Source organism: Mustelus asterias, chromosome 7, assembly GCF_964213995.1.
Source record: "Mustelus asterias chromosome 7, sMusAst1.hap1.1, whole genome shotgun sequence".
Taxonomy (NCBI): Eukaryota; Metazoa; Chordata; class Chondrichthyes; order Carcharhiniformes; family Triakidae; genus Mustelus; species Mustelus asterias.
In genome coordinates, this window is record NC_135807.1 from 19,722,134 (window position 1) to 19,742,410 (window position 20,277).

The 20,277-nt window shown below is 48.0% G+C and overlaps 1 protein-coding gene across 1 annotated transcript in view; it reads left to right on the forward strand.

Annotated features, from left to right (window-relative positions):
- lama1 (laminin, alpha 1) overlaps nucleotides 1-20,277 on the forward strand; it is a 288,354-nt gene that overhangs the window by 191,096 nt on the left and 76,981 nt on the right. The window contains exons 36-40 of the mRNA XM_078216990.1: nucleotides 1,310-1,408; nucleotides 4,970-5,081; nucleotides 13,031-13,193; nucleotides 13,956-14,166; nucleotides 16,083-16,199. Coding sequence (XP_078073116.1) covers nucleotides 1,310-1,408; nucleotides 4,970-5,081; nucleotides 13,031-13,193; nucleotides 13,956-14,166; nucleotides 16,083-16,199 — 702 coding nt within the window. The remainder of the gene's footprint in view (nucleotides 1-1,309; nucleotides 1,409-4,969; nucleotides 5,082-13,030; nucleotides 13,194-13,955; nucleotides 14,167-16,082; nucleotides 16,200-20,277) is intronic.

Below are 20,277 nucleotides of genomic sequence, written 5' to 3' on the forward strand. Positions count from 1 at the left end.
TACTGTCTGTGTGGACTTTGCATGTTCTCCCCGTGTCTGCGTTTCCTCTGGTTTCCTCCCACAGCCTGAAAGACGTATTTGTTAGATGCATTGGCCAAACCAGGCGCCAGACTGTGGCGACAAGGGGAATTTCATGTTAATGTAAGCCTTATTTGTGACTAATAATTTAACTTTAACCTTGAGCGTTACTTTTTCAGCCTGTGATGTGACAGTTGCAGTCACGAAAGGTGATCTATAACTGCAAATGTTCCTTTCTTTCATACCTGAACTTCACCAATGCAATTTGTACCGCACATTATCTGGCCTGAAGCAGAAGCAGTGTTGTTTGATCCCTGGTCTGCATTGTGAAATTAATCGTGTAGAAATGTAACAAGCTGCATTTTTAAACATAATTATTTTAATTTGTGATAATGTTGCTGGAGTTTCACCTCTGAAATGGAGTAATTTTGTTTTTCTCTTTCCAACTTGCCCGCTGAGCTATATTATTCTCCACATCACTAACCAGTCAATCTTCCACCCAAGTATCCGATCATTGGGTGAGATTCTCCGGCCTCCGAGCCACAGGTTTGCCGCCAGGGAAGGTGGCGCATTGTTTGCTAGCGGCAGGATTCCCAGGTCCCCGTCACCCCACACTGGCGGGAAACCCACGGGCGGGGGGGGCGCTGCCAGCGGGAACGGGGCGAATCCCACCAGCATGGACGGCCGGAGAATTCCAGCTACTGTCTGTGAACATTAGAGGATAGAATGGTTACCACATAAAAGGAGGCCACTCAGCCCATTGAGCCCATGCTGGCAAGCTATTCAACCAGAGAGGAAGTTCCCTGTGTGATGGTTACATGTATGTTTGTCAGCAGGGGTCACTGGATTGCCACGTGGAAGGAGAACCCTGACCCCCCCCCCCTCCCCTCCTCCAGGGGGCGTAAAAGTTCCCCCGGATTTTCCTTTGTTGTGTGAATCCTGTTGATCGCACCACGTGGTGCATTGCAGAGTGCTGTCCACACGCTGATGTTAATGTGTACAGTGATGGTGACTGGGGGCAGCCAGCTCAGAGATCCTGTGGAACTTGAACAATTATTTCCATCAACTGCCTGGAAGCAAGATTGAATGGCATACTGAATAACTGGTTTTAAACATATTAAGGAACTCTTGTTGCCTTCTTAGGCTCATGACAACATTTTTGTTTGTGGAGAAAACAGAAACTTATAATGTCCACTCGTGAGACAGGCATACTGAAATGTACCAAAATTCCATTTAGTGGATCTACCCGAGGCTGTCTCCAAAGTGATTCTATTTATTGGTTTTCTCACAGATTACTCTGTCGAAAGAATGGAACACAAGTGCCCTCGTCGCGAAGGTAGAAGAACAGGTGGCTAGTTTGACCTCGGGGATCAGCCGTTTACAGAAGAAGGTAAATTCAAACCAAAATAAATCCTGTCGCACGCTCAGACTAAATGGCAACGCTTGGCAAAGCAAATAATGTTCATCCTCTGTCCAAAGTTGGAAAAGGGTCAGGCATTTCAGAACTTCTTAACTTCTTTTGAGGACGTGACATGCAAGATGGGTAAAGGAGAACCTGTCGAGGTGGTGATCTTGGATTTCCCATAAGATAAGATACCCACTTCAAAGAAAACTTCACAAAATAAGGAGGGATAAAATATGAGCAAGGATAGAGAATTGGTTAGCTAATAGAAAGCAGAGTAGAGAAAAATGGGTCATTTTGGGTTGGCAGACTGTGGAGTGGAATCAATGCTGGGGCCTCATCTATTTCTAATCTATATCCCTGATAAGTGCGAGGTGATTCATTTTGGTAGGACAAATTTGAATGTGGATTACAGGGTCAACGGCAGGGTTCTGAGAAATGTGGAGGAACAGAGAGATCTTGGGGTTCATATCCACAGATCTCTGAAGGTTGCCACTCAAGTGGATAGAGCTGTGAAGAAGGCCTATAGTGTGTTAGTGTTTATTAACAGGGGGTTTGAGTTTAAGGGCCATGGGGTTATGCTGCAATTGGACAGGACCTTGGTGAGACCACATTTGGAATATTGTGTGCAGTTCTGGTCACCTCACTATAAGAAGGATGTGGAAGCATTGGAAAGAGTGCAGAGAAGATTTACCAGGATGCTGCCTGGTTTGGAGGGTAGGTCTTATGAGGAAAGGTTGAGGGAGCTAGGGCTTTTCTCTTTAGAGCGGAGGAGGATGAGAGGCGACTTAATAGAGGCTTATAAGATGATGAGGGGGATAGGTAGAGTGGACGTTCAGAGACTATTTCCTCGGGTGGATGTAACTGTTACTAGGGGGCATAACTATAAGCTTCATGGTGAGATATAGGAGGAATGTCCGAGGAAGGTTCTTTACTCAGAGAGTGGTTGGGGTGTGGAATAGACTGCCTGCTTTGATAGTGGAGTCGGACACTTTAGGAACTTTCAAGCGGTTATTGGATAGGCGCATGGAGCACACCAGAATGATAGGGAGTGGGATAGCTTGATCTTGGTTTCGGACAAAGTTCGGCACAACATCAAGGGCCGAAGGGCCTGTACTGTGCTGTACTGTTCTATGTTCTATATCAATAACTTGGATGCAGGGACTGAAAGTGCGGTTGCTAAATTGGCTACAAAGTTAGGTGGCAAAGTAAGTTGTCAAGAGGGCACAAATAGTCCACAAAGGGATTTAGATACATTACGTTACCCATGTAACAGTCTAAAAGCTTTTTAAAACACAAAAATGTACCCGCCTCTACTACTACCTCTGGCAGCTTGTTCCAGACACTCACCATCCTCTGTGTGAAAGAATTGCCCCTCTGGACACTTTTGTATCTATTCCCTCTCACCTTAAACCTATACCCTCTAGTTTTAGACTCCCCTACCTTTGGGAAAAGATATTGACTATCTAGCTGATCTATGCCTCTCATTATTTTATAGACCCCTATAAGATCACCCCTAAGCCTCCTACGCCTCCAGGGAAAAAAGTCCCAGTCTATCCAGCCTCTCCTTATAACTGAAACTATCAAGTCCCGGTAGAATCCGAGTTAATCTTTGGTCCCTGACCCACACAGGCACCCGGTTAAACAATATTCAAATCCTTGTTCTTGTTTTCAAATCTTTCCATGAACTGCACCCTCCTTATCTGGGCAATCTCCCCCCAATTAATTACGAATTGCAAATGGCATTGAATTCTTGTGGAAGGCCCAGGTACAACCCGATTCAGCTCCCCGAGGAAGGTGACAGAGAAGAACGCCACGATCACTGACTGAGGGGGAGCGATTGTAGTGAATATGTGAAACCTGACAGGGAGAGGCCAATCTGCCCATCAGGCCCCTCTCAACCCAACATGTAGCACAACTTCACCCCAGCCCATGACTTAAAAGGTGAGATGGTGGCACAGTGGTTAGCACCGCTGCCTCACAGTGCCAGGGACCTGGGTTCGATTCCCGGCTTGGGTCACTGTCTGTGTGGAGTTTGCACGTTCTCCCCGTGTCTGCGTGGGTTTCCCGGGAGGAAACCCAGTTCATGGAGAGATTTGAAAATAAGAACAAGGATTTGAACATTGTTTAACCGGGTGCCTGTGTGGGTCAGGGACCAGAGATTTACTAGGATTCTACCGGGACTTGATGGATAGAGTTATAAGGAGAGGCTGAATAGACTGGGATTTTTTTCCCTGGAGCGTATCCCTGGGTGTCTTATCGAAAGCCTTTGGGAAATCCGTTTTCCTCCCACAGTCCGAAAGACGTGCTGGTTAGTTGCTAAATTCTCCCTCAGTGCACCCGAACAGGCGCCAGAGTGTGGCGACAAGGGGATTTTCACAGTAACTTCATTGCAGTTGTTAATGTAAGCCTAATAAGTAAACTTTAAACTTTGAATCTCCAAGCACTCTCCTGGGATAAGCCAAAAAGTAAAGGATTAAAACCCCAAGGCAAAAACTGTAAGAAATCCCTCCTCAATTAAGGCAATGGACTCAAGTTAGGAGATTGTGGCGATTGATATGACTTGTGGCAGCTAATCTGCTTTTATAACTGAAGAAATAGTGGCAAGTTTCCCAAGTTCTCATTGTTAATGAGTAGGAACTAAATATTTAACGAGTTGTCAACGGCTCATTGTACTGGTTGCAGGTTGGCAGCAAGATCTATGGCTTTGGGCTTTATTGTCTGGTAGACTGATGTGATTGCATTTATTAATACTCCGCTGGGAGCCACAGCAACAGTTACTACAATTACCTTTTGGCAGGAAAGATATTTTGCAAACTGAGGCAGAGGTAACTGCTGGAATCTTTCGGGAGCAGCTTTCCAAAGATGTGCGCGATGATAGGGACGGCGATGAAAAGCACTCTCACTCTCGTACACAGCAAAAGCAGAATACGCTGCAAAATCTCAGCAGGTCTGCCTATGGCATCTGGGGAGAGAGAATAGAGCCAACGTTTCGAATCTGGATGACTCTTCATCAGAGCTGAAGAGAATAGAAAACAGGGTGATCATGGTACTGTTAGGGTGAGGGGAGGGGGGGTGGATGGAATTGATAAAAATGTCATAGGCAAAAAGAGAATGGGAATGTAAATATTAGTGATCATGGCTGAGAAGGGAGCTGATAGCGCAACATTATCCCAGCTCGTGACCCAAGGGTGGCACAGTGGTTAGCATTGCTGCCTCACTGCCAGGGACCCGGGTTCGATTCCCGGCTTGGGTCACTGTCTGGGTGGGGTTTGCATGTTCTCCCCGTGTCTGCGTGGGTTTCCTCCGGGTGCTCCAGTTTCCTCCCACAGTCCGAAACTAGTGCTGGTTAGGGTGCATTGGTCGTGCTAAATTCTCCCTCAGTGCACCCGAACAGGCGCCAGAGTGTGGCGACCAGGGGATTTTCGCAGTAACTTCATTGCAGCGTTAATGTGAGGTATCGCTGCTGGGGATTTCAGAGATTGTGCTGTTGTGAGAGGTCAAAGGGAAAGAGCTGCAATGTAAGATAAGGTACGTTTTCCGTCTCAGGTGGCTGAGGATTTTGCGGACGGACAAGACCTCAACGGAGTGGCTGGGAGAACCTTATCCCGGAGTCTGGAGCTTGAAGCATTTGTGAATAAAACCTCCAGAACAATCAAAGGTACGTACACCAGTGATTTATAGCTGACCAGAGCCAAGACTGTTTCAGTGATCTGTTTGTGTTTGAGACACAATGACTGGTTTAGTGCACAGCAGCAGCAAAGCAAGGTGAAAAGTGCCCCCTGCTGGACATTCAGAGCGTTGCTGAAATTATTTCTATTTAAGTCGGCAATAACCATCACACAGGTAATTGTAATTTAGCATTTCATTAAATAGCCATTTAGAACCAGAATCATAAAGTTTGTAAAGTGGGTTAATTATCTAATGTCAGAGCCTTAATGCCATTTACTCTGACAATCTATAAACAATACACTGAACTGAATTGACATTGAAATAAAAATAGCATTAAGCAAAATAAATTCAATCTCTCACTTGTGTAGTGCAGGCATTGGAATATAGGCTGCGGTTTTCTGGCCATGTCGCCCCCCCTAAGCGCAGGATGCGTTCGGACGGAGCGGGGCTGGAGAATCGCGTTCTGTGTCACTGCCAAATCCCATCTGCAGCTTCCCACCCACCACTGCCGGACGTAATCTACTTCCCACCCTTACTGGGCAGGAAATACTGAACTAAATCCCGGATCACACTTCAGGCAAGTACCGGGGGTCCTGGGAGCGGGTAGGCTGAAGGGGGGTGTGGGGTGGGCGGGGGGGGGGGGGAGGGCCAGACTTCCCAGAATCCTGAGGGCAGGGTGCCCCAAATCTGAAGGGCCTTCGGATTGAGGTGTCCCTTTCCTGCCCGAGATCGAGGGTGGAAATTATTTCTATTTGACACCCTGATCCAACCAGCATCCGCCCTCCTATAAATGGAGGCTGAGTGGGAAAATGCCCTTCAGCGGTGATGAAGTGACCACTTTAAAGTTTATTTATTAGTGTCACAAGTCGGCTTACATTCACACTGCGATGAAGTTACTGTGAAAATCCCCCAGTTGCCACACTACGGCGTCTATTCGGATACACTGAGGGAGAATTTAACATGGTCAATGCACCTAACCAGCACGTCTTTCAGACTGTGGGAGGAAGCCAGAGCACCCGGAAGGAACCCACGCAGACACAGGGAGAATGTGCAAACTCCACACAGACAGTGACCCGAGCTGGGAATTGAACCCGGCTCCCTGGCGCTGTGAGGCAGCAGTGCTAACCACTGTGCCACCATGCCGCCCACTTAAGAATCTTAATAAGAGCATGTCCGGACTTCCCATCCGAGGCCCTGTCCGCCCCACTGTAAAATTACATCTGTGTCAGGGCGGGGGCGGGGGTCCCAGAGAGAATCCCGTCCACATAATTTTATGCTCTCCCCCCCTCCTCAGAACCCGCCATGGGGGAGGGTTCGTGTAAAATTCTGACCATAGAGAAGATGATGATATTCGCTTCAAGGAGCTGCTGCTCTCTGGGTGTGTTCTGATTGCGGACGTAAGGCAGACATTTCTGTTGAGAAAGCCACCAAGTACTTTGCAATGTGACGTCTCCATTGCAACTGGTGGCAGCCCAGGAATCTTTGACTCCATCCCAAGGACAGGCTGCAGACTCGGGGCATCAGTCAAGTTGAAGCCACCTGTCGCGTCCAAGCCAGTCAAAACTCCCCTTATGTTGCAAGAAAATGTCCTTGAATAGCGGGAGAGGTGATTTTTATATATAAAATGCTCCAGGCTGTGGGACATCTCTCAGGTGAGTCAGCCACCTGCTTTGTGCTGCTTTTGAGATGTGTGACAGTGGCCCGCATCTATTCCTGCTGTTAACCCCATTGCTCCGTGGAGACCTCCCTGGCAAAGCCAGGCGCCTCTCTCCTGAGTGGCACGGTCTAGATCGGGAATCATACTGTCTCTGTGTGTTTCGCTGTCTTTGCCCATTGCCACGAGAAGACTGTTCTGCTTTTTGATAGCTGATTTCGATAATGTAGGGAGATGAGTTTCGCAAATGAAAAGGAATTCTTAACAAAAAGAAACTCATAAAGATATAATTATGAGGAAGCTGTGCACAGGGTGTAGATGCTGCGTGTATGGTTTGGACGTATGCACGGTGGAACAACATACACATGCTGCCTTCCATCATTTTAAGCTGGAAATGCCGCCTTACAACCTGACCTGTATATTTTTAAAAAACAGTTTCTATGCTGAAACGCAGCAGTGGAGTAGAGGTGGCATGGTGGCACAGTGGTTAGCACTGCTGCCTCACAGCGCCAGGGACCTGGGTTCAATTCCAGCCTCAGGCCACTGACTGTGTGGAGTTTGCACATTCTCCTCATGTCTGCGTGGGTTTCCTCCGGTTTCCTCCAACAGTTTAAAGATGTGAGGGTGAGGTTGATTGGCCATGCTACATTGCTCCTTAGGATCCTATTTTACCATTTTGATTCAAAGTGCTGGGCGGACTTGAAACTGGGAATGTTTCAGATCCGACCTTTCGACCTGTTCTGAGGCGCCCCCCATACGTACTCTGTCTGCAAGAATATCAGTGACTCCGAATCGAACTGTAGGAGCCTGTGGGTGGGGCTTAACATGCCCGAAATCCTGCAGCTCCGATCGGAGCCTCCAACTGCGCATGTGCAGAAAAAGAAGATAGAATGCTGCTCCACTGCCACACCGCTCCCGGGCTGGGTAATGCCCCCCACCCCCCCCTCACCCCCCCGGCTCCCACAGATATTGCCCCATCCCCATAACATTACTGACCCACTAATTCCCCCCACACCCCCCGTCCCGCCACTCAGACCGATCACAACCCCTCCCCACCTTCCTCCCTACTGACCTCAGGCAGAGTGGCAGCGGACCCCCTTTCACCCCCACTGATTTTACCATCGCGTTGTGCCCATTTTCGGGTGCAAAAACTTAGTAAAGTCGGGCGTGAGGCGGGTAGTTCGATCTGCGCCCGCCTCCGCATCCGATGCTCGGCACCTACCTCCTCACTAACTGGAGCGCCCGAATCGGACTTTTGTAGAGTATGTCTGTTTCGTGCCGAATCTGGAAGGGCGAACGCGGTGGTAAAGGGGGAAGTGCCAGTAGGGTTGGGCGTGCAGCCCATTAAGTCAATTTAAATGCACGCCAATGCATTTAAATGGCCGTCGCTCCTGTTTTGGGGGCGGTCCTGATTGCCACTATTTTCGGACCTTGATAAAGGGGGGAGCGGCGCGGAGGCGGGCGCAGATCGCACTACTCGCCTCACGCCCGACTTTACTAAGTTTTTGCACCCGAAAATGGGCGCAACGCGATGGTAAAATCAGTGGGGGTGAAAGGGGGTCCGCTGCCACTCTGCCTGAGATCAGTGGGGGGGAAGGGGGGGAGGTGCCCCAATGTATGTAGGTTAGTGGGATTGGAAGAGTAAATACATGGGGTCCTGGAGATAGGGACTGGGTGGGATTGTTGTTGGTTGAGGCTCGATGGGCCGAATGGCCTCCTTCTGCAATGTAGAAATGCTATGATTGTATGATGACAAAAGCAGAAAATGCTGGAAAATCTCAGCAGGTCTGACAGCAGCTGTGGAGAGAGAATGGAGCCAACGTTTCCGAGTCTGGATGGAGTCTTCACCAGAGCTAAAGACAAAGAAAATAGGATGAGAATTATATTGTAGCAGTGTAAGTGAACAGGGTAAAAAAGACAAACGGAAATTCTGTCAGAGAGAAGAGCAGTACTTTTTCAGGGTAGGCGTTCCTGGAAGGAAAGTGGCAGTGAGTTAAACACTAAGAGAAAGGCAAAATACTGCGGATGCTGGAATCTGAAACAAAGGGAAGAGGAACCCGACAGAAAATTATTTTAACCGTAACTAGTGAGACTGATAGGTTTTATGTATAACAAAAATGCAGATATAAAGGGGAGGCGATGGCCTCGTGATATTTTTGCTGGACTATTAATCCAGAAACTCAGATAATGTTCTGGGGACCCGGGTTCGAATCCCGCCACGGCAGATGGTGGAATTTGAATTCAATAAAAAAACATCTAGAATTAAGAATCTACTGTTGACAACAAAACCATTGTCGATTGTCTGAAAAACCTATCTGGTTCACTAATGTCTTTGAGGGAAGGAAATGCCGACCTTACCCGGTCTGGCCTATATGTGACTCCAGAGCCACAGCAATGTGGTTGACTCTCAACTGCCCTCCAAGGGCGATTAGGGATGGGCGATAGATGCTGGCCCAGCCAGCGACACCCATGGCCCACGAATGAAGAAAAATAATAATAAAAACGTTGCTGTTACAGGGATGTAGGATAAAGTTGATGCCTTCCCACATGGTGCACTGGTTACCTCAGCTGTGCAACTAATTCCTTTGGGTGGAGAATGGTTTGGGAAGGCACGACACAAAGGGATGCTCAGAAAGTCTGCCTTATGAAATATATAAAAAGCTGGAATTTCTACAATCCACCCTTTCCCACAACGTGTCTCCCTGTGCTGTCATGGCCTCTGCACACAATAAACGAATCTACTTACTTCATCAGCAGTCCAATTTTTTGCTGTCTTAACATTTTAATATATTAAAAGCAGCTTCTCTAACACACGCAGATGTTAATCTCCGGTTTTTACATGGTTGCAGTCACGCATTGTCAGAGCTGCAAGACAATGATGGGCCATAATTTGCTGTGGCGGAACATCGAACAGCACCTGCCATGAATTAGACTTGCTCGTGTAGATTTTTGATTTATCTTTCTCCTTTTGTGTGGCATGTGAGCTCAGTAGCAGCAGTGAAAAAATAAACGGGCATCGGAGTCCAGACTGAACAAGGCAAACAACTGTGCATCTCCTTAACCAAACAGCTTGATGGATTGTGATATTAGTAGCACCAGGACTGAGAAGGAAGTTAAACTATAGAGGAAGTGACTTCAATGTCAAACCCAGCAGAGTGAGCAATAGAGAGAGAGGAGAAAAGAGGTGAAAAAATTGTGAAGAAAAGAAAGGAATCTTTTAATTCTCCAACAACAATTAAAACCCGGAGAAATGAGACTGCATACTTGGAATAGTTACTGGTAATTCTCAGTGCTGGAGAGGTCGATTGGCTGTAATTAACACTAATCGCATTGTTGAAGAAAGCATTTTGACTAAAACAGACAAGACTTAATTTTTTTGTCATGCGCTTAGTTTCATTCTGCACTCTCTCGTTTCCTTCTCTATGAACGGTATGTTTTGTCTGTATAGCGCACAAGAAACAATACTTTTCACTGTATACTAATACATGTGACAATAATAAATCAAATCAAATCAAATCTATGTGCAAATACAGCACCAGGGCAAATCCAACCCGGCCAGTTACCGCCCCATCAGTCTCCTGTCAGTCATCAGTAAAGTGATGGAAGGGGTCATCGACAGCACTATCAAGCGGCACTTAATAATAACCTGCTCAGTGACGCCCAGTTTTGGTTCCGCCAGGGTCACTCAGCTCCTGACCTCATTACAGCCTTGGTTCAAACACAGACGAAAGAGCTGAATTCCAAAGATAAGGTGAGTGACTGCCCTTGACATCAAGGCAACATTTGAGCAAGTGTGACATCGAGGAGCCCGAGCAAAACTAGAGTCAATGAGAATCAGGGGGAAAACTCTCCGCTAATTAGAGTCATACCTGGCGCAAAGGAAGATGGTTGTGGTGGTCGGAGGTCAATCATCTCAGCTCCAGGACATCACTGCAGGAGTTCCTCAGGTTAGTGTCCTCAGCCCAACCATCTTCAGCTGCTTCATCAATGACCTTCCTACCATCATAAGGTCAAAAGTGGGGATGTTCGCAGATCATTGCGCAATGTTCAGCACCATTCATGACTCCTCAGATACTGAAGCAGTCCATGTTCAAATGCAGCAAGATCTGGACAATATCCAGGTTTGCACTGACAAGTGGGAAGGAACATTAGTGCCACACAAGTGCCAGGAAATGACCGTCTCCAACAAAAGAGAATTCAACCATCACCCCTTGATATTCAGTGGCGTTACCATTGCTGAACTGAACCAGCCATATAAACACTGAGGCTACCAGAGCAAGTCAAAGTCTAGGAATACGGCAGCGAGTTCCCAAAGCCTGTCCACTATCTACAAGACACAAGTCAGGAGTGTGATAGAATATTCTCCATTTTCCTGACTGAGTGCAGTTCCAACAACACTCTGGAAACTATCCAGGACAAAACAGCCCACTTGATTGCTACCCGTTCCACAAACATCCAATCCCTCCATCACCAACTGGCAGTCGTGTATACCATCTACAAGACTGTAGGAACTCACCAAGGTTCCTTAGGCAGTGCTTTCCAAACCCACAGCCGGTACCATCTAGAAGGACAAGAGCAGAAGATACCTGGGAACATCACCACCTGGAGGTTCCCCTCCAAGTCGCTCACCATCCTGACTTGGAAATATATCGGCCATTCCTTCACTGTCGCTGGGTCAAAATCCTGGAACTTCCCCCCCACTCCCCTCAACAGCACAGTGGCTGTCCCTACAGGGACTGCAGTGGTTCATGAAGGCAGCTCATCATCACTTTCTCAAGAGCAACTAGGAATGGGCAACAAATGCTGATCTAGCCAGTGATGCCCACATCCCATGAATGAGTAAAATAAAAACTTCACACTGTTGAATGGATGTTAATAGTGTGCCAGCCAGAATGGCGTTTACACACAGCTCGTGGTGAAACAGTACAATTTGGACAGCAATATTTGGCTTTCCACCTTCAACCATGCATCAAAATTGCTGCAGTATCTGTATCTAAATAACAGTGAGTGCCATTAGGCTGGCTATTACTCTAACAGCAAATTATGGACTAACACCTTCACCTTCAGCCTGAAACCAACAATCAGAATCTGTTGTGCATTGCAACAACTGAGCTTGTGAGTGCCCTCTCTTGCATCCCTTAGGCCTGAAATGGATTCGCCTTCTTAAATATAATTAAACCTTTGTGTCAGTATGAGACGCTGTGCGTTAAATATTGTAATATTTGTGTTATTATAAAGCAGGGTAACCTCTCCAGTAGCAAAAGCATAACATCTAGTGTAGGTAAATATTACAAGATGCCATTATTTGCAAAACAACCTTTCAAAATAAGAATGCAAAGAAGGTTAGCATCTTGTTAACATTGAGTTTAAAAATTGGCAAGTCATGTTGCAGCTTTATAGAATCTTAGTCAGGCCGCACTTGGAATATAGCGTTCAATTCTGGTCGCCACACTACCAGAAGGATGTGGAGGCTTTGGAGAGGTTACAGAAAAGATTTACCAGGATGTTGCCTGGTATGGAGGGCATTCGCTATAAGGAGAGGTTGGAGAAACTTGGTTTGTTCTCACTGGAACGACAGAGGTTGAGGGGCGACCTGATAGAAGTCTACAAGATTATATGGGGCAGGAACAGAGTGGATAGTCAGAAGCTTTTTCCCAGGGTGGAAGAGTCAATTACTAGGGGGCATAGGTTTAAGGTGCGAGGGGCAAGGTTTAAAGGAGATGTACAAGGCAAGATTTTTTACACAGAGGGTGATGGGTGCCTGGAACTCGTTACTGGGGGAGGTAGTGGAAGCAGATACAATAATGACTTTTAAGGGACGTCTTGACAAATCCATGAATAGGATGGGAATAGAGGGATATGGTCCCTGGATGGGTAGGCGGCAGTTGGGCAGCATGGTTCAGTCGGGCAGCATGGTCGGTGCAGGCTTGGAGGGCCAAAGGGCCTGTTCCTGTTCTGTAATTTTCTTTGTTCTTTGCTCTCTTTGGTCTTTGATGCTGGTTAGTTATAATCTTCTGTTCTAAAGCAACAAACTAGTTTCCAAGTTGCAAAATTCCCATGAACTAAACTCTGACTGATTTAATATTTACCCACCAAGGCAATTACCAGCGATGTGACATATATCAATGGCGAACCTTACTTTAGGCAGCACCATGCTTCCGTTTTGCACCTGATCCCATGTTCAGGTGCAGCTTTTGTTTGGTAGACGGACGGATTGTTTCTGACTGCCTGATGGATTTTCCTCAAATTACCTGTACAAACTTGTCCTCATTGCTCCTTCCTAGCTCTTGATGACGCGGCGAGTCACCTGAACAAGACTCTAAGCACTGACCTGAACCTTTCGGACTCGAAACTGCAGCAGCTTCAGCACGAGATGTGGAATATGCTGGAGACCATGCGAAACAGAGCGTTCAATCAGTCAAAAGGAATTTCAGCATCGGAACTGAAGTGAGTGCTTGCGTCAAGAGGCAGGGTCTATCATTCTGTCTAAGCACAGTAAGAAGTCTCACAACACCAGGTTACAGTCCAACAGGTTTATTTGGTAGCACAAGCCAGAAGCTTTCGGAGCACTGCCCCTTCATCAGGTGAGTGGGAGTTCTGTTCACAAACAGGGCATATATAGACACAAACTCAATTTACAAGATAATGGTTGGAATGCGAGTCTTTACAAGTAATCAATTTACCCGTAAAGACTTGCATGTTTGTGAACACATCTGTTTGTGAACACGACTCCCACTCACCTGATGAAGGGGCAGCGCTTCGAAAGCTTGTGGCTTGTGCTACCAAATAAACCTGTTGGATTTTAACCTGGTGTTGTGAGACTTCTTACTGTGCCCACCCCAGTCCAACACCGGCATCTCCACATCATTCTGTCTAAGGACAGCTGTTTTGACACAGTTTGCAAATAATTGTATGTTCAGGTGAAGAGGTTAGCCCATTGCATCTGGGTTTTGATTGTAATACTAGAATTGAGCAGCAAATTTCATAGAATCATCGAATCCTTACAGTACAGAAGGAGGCCACTCGGCCCATCGATCCTGCACTGAGAACGATCGCACCCAGGCTCTATTCCTGTAACCCCATATATTGACCCTGCTAATCCCCTTGACACTAATGGACAGTTAGTGATTTAGCCAATCTGCGGACAATTGCATGTAAATCTTGGCATTTATTTAATTTTCCACCTCTTTCTTTTATAAATGAAATCAGAGCAGCGGAGAGGCTGTTGGCCAGAGTGCAGAAGGGTTTTCAGAAACCTCAGAAGGAACTGGAGGACTTGAAAAGAAAGGTCGTAGATACGTTAGTGCAGCACGGCAGCGAGTTGCGTGAAGCCCAGGAGCTGGTGAATGAAGCGCGCTCAGACACCAATGAAACGAACAGACTTCTCCACGGCATCTCGAGCAGCCTGGGAGAACTCAAGGTAAAAGGGAAAGATGCAACATGTACTTAACCCCAGTATGGGAAATGGGCGCGAGGAGCCGTCATGATTGATTCATTGATGCTGAGGCCAACACATGTCCCAGACACGATCAGTCAGTGGTGAAAAGTGCTAGTTTCTGAGAACGGGGATTCGTGGATTGATTCATAGTGGGCGGGACCACAAGTTTCCACCCAAAGTCAGTGGCTGCCCTCCAAATGTCCTGGTCCTGCCCACCCCAGCTCCCGCCATGGTCGGGTCTGGAAAATCCCAGCCACCATCATAGTCCCCAAAAACCTATTCCAATATTCCCCATCAAAATGCAAAATCACTTCACAACTCGTCCTTGACTCTGCGATATTCGATCACAACAAATGGCACTGACAGCATTTATAAATTGACGCCCAGTTTCAAGTTTATGACGCCGGTTTCAACTTTATGAAGCCAAACCAGTAAACAAGTTCAAACCTTCATACGTACTGTAGGAGGGAATGAATGAACTGAGTCTTCTGAGACCGTGTAGAACTTCAACAAAAATGGCTTTATTCAACATGCATGAGGGATAGCAGAACTCGTGGCTGTAACTACAGCATGCTTCCGAGCTACTCTGCTGAGCATTGGCTCTTACAGATTATTATACCCCTTTCTTTATATTACAAAGCGTTATGTTTACATCAGGTCATAGAATAGAATCCTACAGTGCAGAAGGAGGCCATTCGGCCCATCAAGTCTGCACCAACCACAATTCCACCCAGGCCCTATCCCCATAACCCCATGCATTTACCCTAGCTAGTCCCCATGACACTAAGGAGCAATTTAGCATGGCCAATCCACTTAACTCACAGATCTTTGGACTGTGGGAGGAAACCGGAGCACCCGGAGGAAACCCACATAGACACGGGGAGAATGTGCAAACTCCACACAGACAGTCACCCAAGCTGGGAATCGAACCCAGGTCCCTGGCGCTGTGAAGCAGCAGGGCTAGCCACCGTGCCGCCCATCGTCATATTGTTACTTTGAATTGGTTACAGTTCTGTTTCTGATTACATTATACGGTTTCGTTGTCTTGTGTGCTTTAGCTTGAATGATTTTTTGGACATCTCCTGTCTACCTGTTTACAATATCAAAGCATGTTTTTCAAACTGATTTCGATGGGATGTTAAATGTCCCATTTCCTGGATACTTGATTAAGTTTTCAGAGGCATAATGGTTCCTTCAGATCTTTTGGAGCCTGGATAAGTGATATCAATTCTCTTATCGTTGCTGTAACTTTGGAACGATCCCACCTGGGGTGTGACTGTTTTAGTACCGTCTGAGATGTAGTATTTGTATTTTGTCGTGTCTGCCTTCAGTGAGTGTGGATACTACAGTCAGGCTATCTGTTTAACCCTTTCCATTCATTCCTCTCCTGCTGCAGCCCACATTCCCCGGGTTTGCCCTACTACACTTACCCATCGAAGTTCTGCGTCGCCCATCTCCCTCCCCCACTTAAAACATTTTTAACTTGATGAATCTTCGTATTTCCAAACCTTTTCTTTAAAATTTATATTTTATTATATTAATTTAGTACTATATTACTTCTTTTATTATAATTGATTGAGTGCAAAATTCTGTGTTATTGTGATGAAAATAGGCCTTTGGGTCTTGGTCCAGAAACTAATCCCCAATTTATAACATTGTTCTTATGGGAAAGTTCCGACTTGCAACGCTCCTACTTAAGATGATGTTCTCAGGAACCAGTTGTGTTGTACCCTGAGGGCTGCCTGTAGTAATATTCTCATCGAGTCACTATTGATAAGGAAGGAGGTCTTGCGGCGTATTGAGTCCATGTCGGATTTCTTCATTCGGATATGAGTTTTTTTTGGAAAAGCCCACTGTCCATCAAATTGCTAATTGATGTCAAACACAATTGTACACAGGAGAAACAGCAGGCAGCCGAGAAGATCAGGGCACTGATAGTCAGCCTGATCCGAGATGGAAGAGAGATGGTGGACAATGCAACAAATACGGTCGAAGACATTAAGAACAGCACAGTGGTAAGTTTCATCCTAACTGTCCACTTATGTTTTCATACCCATTCCGGTCACTATCACTGATTCAGACCGGTGGTCACTATCACTGATTCAGACCGGTGGTCACTATTACTGACTCACACTGGTAGTCACAGACAGTGTGACTGGGATAGTGAGTGTGACTGGGAGCGTGAGTGTGACTGGGATAGTGGGTGTGACTGGGAGAGTGAGTGTGACTGGGAGAGTGAGTGTGACTGGAATAGTGAGTGTGACTGGGTTAGTGGGTGTGACTGGGATAGTGGGTGTGACTGGGAGAGTGAGTGTGACTAGGAGAGTGAGTGTGACTGTTAGAGTGAGTGTGACTGGGATAGTGAGTGTGACTGGGAGAGTTAGTGTGACTGGGAGAGTGAGTGTGACTGGAATAGTGAGTGTGACTGGGATAGTGGGTGTGACTGGGAGAGTGAGTGTGACTGGGAGAGTGAGTGTGACTGGAATAGTGAGTGTGACTGGGTTAGTGAGTGTGACTGGGAGAATAAGTGTGACTGGGAGAGTGAGTGTGACTAGGAGAGTGAGTGTGACTGTTAGAGTGAGTGTGACTGGGATAGTGAGTGTGACTGGGAGAGTTAGTGTGACTGGGAGAGTGAGTGTGACTGGAATAGTGAGTGTGACTGGGTTAGTGAGTGTGACTGGGAGAATAAGTGTGACTGGGAGAGTGAGTGTGACTAGGAGAGTGAGTGTGACTGTTAGAGTGAGTGTGACTGGGATAGTGAGTGTGACTGGGAGAGTTAGTGTGACTGGGAGAGTTAGTGTGACTGGGAGAGTGAGTGTGACTGGGAGAGTGAGTGTGACTGGGATAGTGAGTGTGACTGGGAGAGTTAGTGTGACTGGGAGAGTGAGTGTGACTGGGATAGTGAGTGTGACTGGGAGAGTGAGTGTGACTGGGAGCGTGAGTGTGACTGGGAGAGTGAGCGTGACTGGGGGAGTGAGTGTGACTGGGATAGTGAGTGTGACTGGGAGAGTTAGTGTGACTGGGAGAGTTAGTGTGACTGGGAGAGTGAGTGTGACTGGGTTAGTGAGTGTGACTGGGAGAATAAGTGTGACTGGGAGAGTGAGTGTGACTAGGAGAGTGAGTGTGACTGTTAGAGTGAGTGTGACTTGGATAGTGAGTGTGACTGGGAGAGTTAGTGTGACTGGGAGAGTTAGTGTGACTGGGAGAGTTAGTGTGACTGGGAGAGTGAGTGTGACTGGGAGAGTTAGTGTGACTGGGAGAGTGAGTGTGACAGGGATAGTGAGTGTGACTGGGAGAGTGAGTGTGACTGGGAGCGTGAGTGTGACTGGGAGAGTGAGCGTGACTGGGGGAGTGAGTGTGAATGGGAGCGTGAGTGTCGGTGGGATAGTGAGTGTGACTGGGAGAATGAGTGTGACTGGGAGAGTGAGTGTGACTGGGATAGTGAGTGTGACTGGGAGAATAAGTGTGACTGGGAGAGTGAGTGTGACTGGGAGTGAGTGTGACTGGGAGAGTGAGTGTGACTGGGAGTGAGTGTGACTGGGAGAGTGAGTGTGACTGGGATAGTGGGTGTGACTGGGATAGTGGGTGTGATTGGGAGAGTGAGTGTGACTGGGAGAGTGAGTGTGACTGGGATAGTGAGTGTGACTGGGATAGTGGGTGTGACTGGGAGTGAGCGTGACTGGGAGTGAGTGTGACTGGGAGTGAGTGTGACTGGGAGAGTGAGTGTGACTGGGAGAGTGAGTGTGACTGGGAGAGTGAGTGTGACTGGGAGAGTGAGTGTGACTGGGAGAGTGAGTGTGACTGGGAGAGTGAGTGTGACTGGGATAGTGAGTGTGACTGGGAGTGAGTGTGACTGGGAGAGTGAGTGTGACTGGGAGAGTGGGTGTGACTGGGAGTGAGTGTGACTGGGAGAGTGAGTGTGACTGGGATAGTGAGTGTGACTGGGAGTGAGTGTGACTGGGAGAGTGAGTGTGACTGGGAGAGTGGGTGTGACTGGGAGTGAGTGTGACTGGGAGAGTGAGTGTGACTGGGAGTGAGTGTGACTGGGAGTGAGTGTGACTGGGAGAGTGAGTGTGACTGGGATAGTGGGTGTGACTGGGAGTGAGTGTGACTGGGAGAGTGAGTGTGACTGGGATAGTGAGTGTGACTGGGATAGTGGGTGTGACTGGGAGTGAGCGTGACTGGGAGTGAGTGTGACTGGGAGAGTGAGTGTGACTGGGAGAGTGAGTGTGACTGGGATAGTGGGTGTGACTGGGAGTGAGTGTGACTGGGAGTGAGTGTGACTGGGACAGTGAGTGTGACTGGGATAGTGAGTGTGACTGGGAGTGAGTGTGACTGGGAGAGTGAGTGTGACTGGGAGAGTGGGTGTGACTGGGAGTGAGTGTGACTGGGATAGTGGGTGTGACTGGGAGTGAGTGTGACTGGGACAGTGAGTGTGACTGGGAGAGTGGGTGTGACTGGGAGTGAGTGTGACTGGGAGAGTGAGTGTGACTGGGATAGTGAGTGTGACTGGGAGTGAGTGTGACTGGGAGAGTGGGTGTGACTGGGAGTGAGTGTGACTGGGATAGTGGGTGTGACTGGGAGTGAGTGTGACTGGGAGAGTGAGTGTGACTGGGATAGTGGGTGTGACTGGGAGTGAGTGTGACTGGGAGAGTGAGTGTGACTGGGAGAGTGGGTGTGACTGGGAGTGAGTGTGACTGGGACAGTGAGTGTGACTGGGAGTGAGTGTGACTGGGAGAGTGAGTGTGACTGGGATAGTGAGTGTGACTGGGAGTGAGTGTGACTGGGAGAGTGAGTGTGACTGGGATAGTGAGTGTGACTGGGAGTGAGTGTGACTGGGAGAGTGAGTGTGACTGGGAGAGTGGGTGTGACTGGGAGTGAGTGTGACTGGGAGAGTGAGTGTGACTGGGATAGTGAGTGTGACTGGGAGAGTGGGTGTGACTGGGAGTGAGTGTGACTGGGAGAGTGAGTGTGACTGGGAGTGAGTGTGACTGGGAGTGAGTGTGACTGGGAGAGTGAGTGTGACTGGGATAGTGGGTGTGACTGGGATAGTGGGTGTGACTGGGAGTGAGTGTGACTGGGAGAGTGAGTGTGACTGGGATAGTGAGTGTGACTGGGATAGTGAGTGTGACTGGGATAGTGGGTGTGACTGGGAGTGAGTGTGACTGGGAGTGAGTGTGACTGGGAGAGTGAGTGTGACTGGGAGAGTGAGTGTGACTGGGATAGTGAGTGTGACTGGGATAGTGGGTGTGACTGGGATAGTGGGTGTGACTGGGAGTGAGTGTGACTGGGAGAGTGAGTGTGACTGGGAGAGTGAGTGTGACTGGGATAGTGGGTGTGACTGGGAGTGAGTGTGACTGGGAGAGTGAGTGTGACTGGGATAGTGGGTGTGACTGGGAGAGTGAGTGTGACTGGGATAGTGAGTGTGACTGGGATAGTGGGTGTGACTGGGAGTGAGTGTGACTGGGAGAGTGAGTGTGACTGGGAGAGTGGGTGTGACTGGGAGTGAGTGTGACTGGGAGAGTGAGTGTGACTGGGAGAGTGAGTGTGACTGGGATAGTGAGTGTGACTGGGATAGTGGGTGTGACTGGGAGTGAGTGTGACTGGGAGAGTGAGTGTGACTGGGATAGTGAGTGTGACTGGGAGAGTGGGTGTGACTGGGAGTGAGTGTGACTGGGAGAGTGAGTGTGACTGGGATAGTGAGTGTGACTGGGATAGTGAGTGTGACTGGGATAGTGGGTGTGACTGGGAGTGAGTGTGACTGGGAGTGAGTGTGACTGGGAGAGTGAGTGTGACTGGGATAGTGAGTGTGACTGGGATAGTGGGTGTGACTGGGAGTGAGTGTGACTGGGAGTGAGTGTGACTGGGAGAGTGAGTGTGACTGGGAGAGTGAGTGTGACTGGGATAGTGGGTGTGACTGGGAGTGAGTGTGACTGGGAGAGTGAGTGTGACTGGGATAGTGGGTGTGACTGGGAGTGAGTGTGACTGGGAGAGTTAGTGTGACTGGGAGAGTGAGTGTGACTGGGATAGTGAGTGTGACTGGGATAGTGAGTGTGACTGGGATAGTGGGTGTGACTGGGAGAGTGAGTGTGA